The sequence below is a fragment of the Octopus bimaculoides genome, chromosome 6, assembly GCF_001194135.2.
Source record: "Octopus bimaculoides isolate UCB-OBI-ISO-001 chromosome 6, ASM119413v2, whole genome shotgun sequence".
NCBI lineage: Eukaryota > Metazoa > Mollusca > Cephalopoda > Octopoda > Octopodidae > Octopus > Octopus bimaculoides.
In genome coordinates, this window is record NC_068986.1 from 92,126,830 (window position 1) to 92,130,013 (window position 3,184).

At 39.9% G+C, this 3,184-nt stretch overlaps 1 protein-coding gene across 1 annotated transcript in view; it reads right to left on the reverse strand.

Moving 5' to 3' along the window:
• Positions 1 to 3,184, reverse strand: part of LOC106874627 (somatomedin-B and thrombospondin type-1 domain-containing protein) — a 76,207-nt gene that overhangs the window by 10,210 nt on the left and 62,813 nt on the right. Inside the window, exon 3 of the mRNA XM_014922422.2 lies at positions 626 to 755. Within this exon, the coding sequence (XP_014777908.1) occupies positions 626 to 755 (130 nt within the window). The remainder of the gene's footprint in view (positions 1 to 625; positions 756 to 3,184) is intronic.

The following is a 3,184-nucleotide window of genomic DNA, read 5'->3' on the forward strand; positions in this document are numbered from 1 at the left end:
TATTTCATTATTGCCCACAAGGGGCTAAACATAGAGGGAACAAACAAGAACAGACGAACGGATTAAGTCGATTACATCGACCCCAGTGCGTAACTGGTACTTAATTTATCGACCCCGAAGGATGAAAGGCAAAGTCGACCTCGGCGGAATTTGCACTCAGAACGTAACGGCACACGAAATACCGCTAAGCATTTCGCCCGGCGTGCTAACGATTCTGCCAGCTCGCCGCCTTAACAATAATAATAATAATAATAATAATAATAATAGTAGTAGTAGTAATAATCACAACCGCTTTCTAAAAAAAGTCGCAAGCAATATAACAAACTAATGAAAGAGCGTTGGTTTGCTAAGAAACGCAAACAAATCTCCCTCAAATCACACCCTTCTGTCTTGTCCTGTGTCCCTTGTACTCGAGTAAAAGACGAAACGGTCACAGTTGGAATGCTTTTGGTCATAGTCTTTTCAATCTTGATTGACCTGGGATTAAACACCACCACTAAAACCAACAGCGGCTCACAGTCACCATTGCTGTTACACTTAGCCATACCATCACCACTGCTACCACCACCAGGTAGCCGCCACCACCCTATCAACAACGCTAAGTCAGCAAATAAAATATACTTACGTAGGCCGTTTCACAATTTTGTTTGGATGTTGATAATGGAAGAACAAGTTCTTGTTGATGCCCTTGGCAGGGTCGTATTCTTTGTTTGTACGCCAAACCCCAAAGGAGCCTGGAAGTATGTAGCCGATTTCTGAAACAAAAAGAAGGGTAAATAAATATATGACTGAATATGAATAATAAAAAAAACAAAAAAACAAAAACCAACAATATCTCATATGATACCATAAAAGATGATGTTGATGCAGCAGCTGCTGCTGCTGCTGCGGAATCCTTCGTCTGTGTCGACGTTGAGCATTCAGTTTTGGATCAGCTGAACTATCAGTTTTGGATCAGCTGAACTATCAGTTTGTTAAATGAACGTGCAAGTAGTTGAGTATTCTAGACATGGCTGAATCGGCGTGACACAATAAGCAACAAAAACCGGCCCACTAGTACTGAACATTCCGCTAGGTTTCTTTACTGTTTCCATCAACCCAGTTTTATTCATAATGCTTGGGGTGACCGAGCCTATGATGTTTCCTTATGGCAGTCGCCAATCTACAGTTGTTAAAGATGAAGAACTAAACCCCTGGCGAATCAAAGATCAGGTTTCAATTCTTTATTACTTCACATATGTTGTTAGTGCTATGAGGAACGGTATCAACGTTACGCATTCACATTTTGTTAATTCCCTCTAAATAAATATAGACGATTTGTGCCGAGTCAAAATATGTCTGAAATTTAGTTATTTACAGTGTAAACGAAACTATTTTACAATAAATCAAGTCTAATCAATATGTAAACTTCATACACTTAAGTTTCGGGACTCGAGGTATGTGTGTGGAAAGATTTTAGGCATTTGTAAATGTTACCAGGTTTGTGAGGTCGATACGGTTTATATTTAGTTTGAATTTCGGCAGATTTAAGAGAGAGGGAGAAAGAGAGAGAGAGAGAGAGATGGAAAAGAGGAGGAGAGAGAGGTGAGGTTAGTTCTAGAGAATTTAATAAAAATTTTTATGGTTAAGCAGAGGAAACAGAAATGACATTTTTATCAGGGTTTTCAAGACTGGTGGGAAGGAGAGAAGAATTTACTCCGAGACTGGAGACCTGGCCCAAATGTGAACGCCTGATAATGATACTCAAGAACCATGTAAAAAGTTTTAAGTGTATGCGTATGTTTTAAAAAAGCTGGTCAATTGGTATATCCGGTTCCGCGGAAACCGTAATGGTGGCCACTAATAAGGGAACGAAACTCAAACGATGAAGATGGTGGTTTAATTTTTACTAGGTTAGCGGATCGAGAGAGTAACTCTTCATGGAGTGGAGACACACTTGGAGTAGATTCATGTAGAAAGAGACTGAGGATAATTGTTTATATGGAAGGGACAAAGACAACATCGTCAGAATAGGTCGTTTTATTATGTTGCTGTCGTCTTTTAGTCCCAGATCAGCTGTGATCCTGCTGACCAATGATGTAAAACGTTGTTTAGCTTTACCTCTGATCTAATCTAGAAGACCTATGATAAAAAATATGTTGTTTAACCCAGGTCAGTCCCAATGCAGAAGATCTATGAATAAATTCGTTCAAGCCATGATAATTTCGTCTTTTCTTTCAGGATTACATTATTCAATATGTACTTCCTTTTTAAGACACTATGATGTAATCTGGTAGAGATTTCCCTGTTATTTCTAGAATGTCGAGTGGCCAGCTAAAGATTCCTTTGTTGGGTACGCACGCTTACGGAATTAAAATAATTGGAAAAAATTTCCCACTTGGTGATTGCACCACAATATGGTAAGGCGGTTAGGTTTGAAAGAAAGGAAGTTTCGGAAGTGTAGGCGGACACGAGTATTCTTCAAAGTTTGAAGATACTCAAGGGACCAGAGAAAAAACCCTCAGCTGAAATCAACTGAAATTTGAGAAGTGTGAGAGCTTCCATTGTGTACCATGCACGAGGACATCTTTTACTTTCTTGATGCTTGCCAACTTACAGATGCTGCGGTTATGAGATCGCTTCCTAGTTAGTGATATGTTATAAGCTATACCATTGTAATCAGCATCAGCTGCTTCATTTTCACATCATCATCTTTATGTCATCCTATTATATTTATCATTGCCGTTGCAATTTTCATAATGATAACGACTGCTGTCATCCCCACTACCATTACCTTCACTATCATCATTGCTATCCCTACTCTCACTCCGCTGCCACCCCAGCACCATCGCCGCCACATTTTGACGGATTGAAGTTATGGCAGCTCAAAGGAAAATAAACACAAAATGAAGATGACCTGGTGGAATCGTTTTAATTTCAGTTGTCTGGAGGAAGGAGGGTGGTCTTTAACATAAACGAGGGCGAAAAGAGAATGAACGAGACAGAAAGAGAAGGGGTATGAGAGAGTGGAAGAGTGAGAGAGAGAGAGAGAGAGAGAGAGAGTGAGAGGCGTGAGAGTGGGAGGGGTGATGGAGGGGGTGAGAAAAAGTCAGAAATATGTGGAGGAGTTAAGTGAGGTTTGGGCCGAAATATGCGGTAAAATGATGTAGTATAATGTATATGGTAAAATAGGGCCCTAATTATA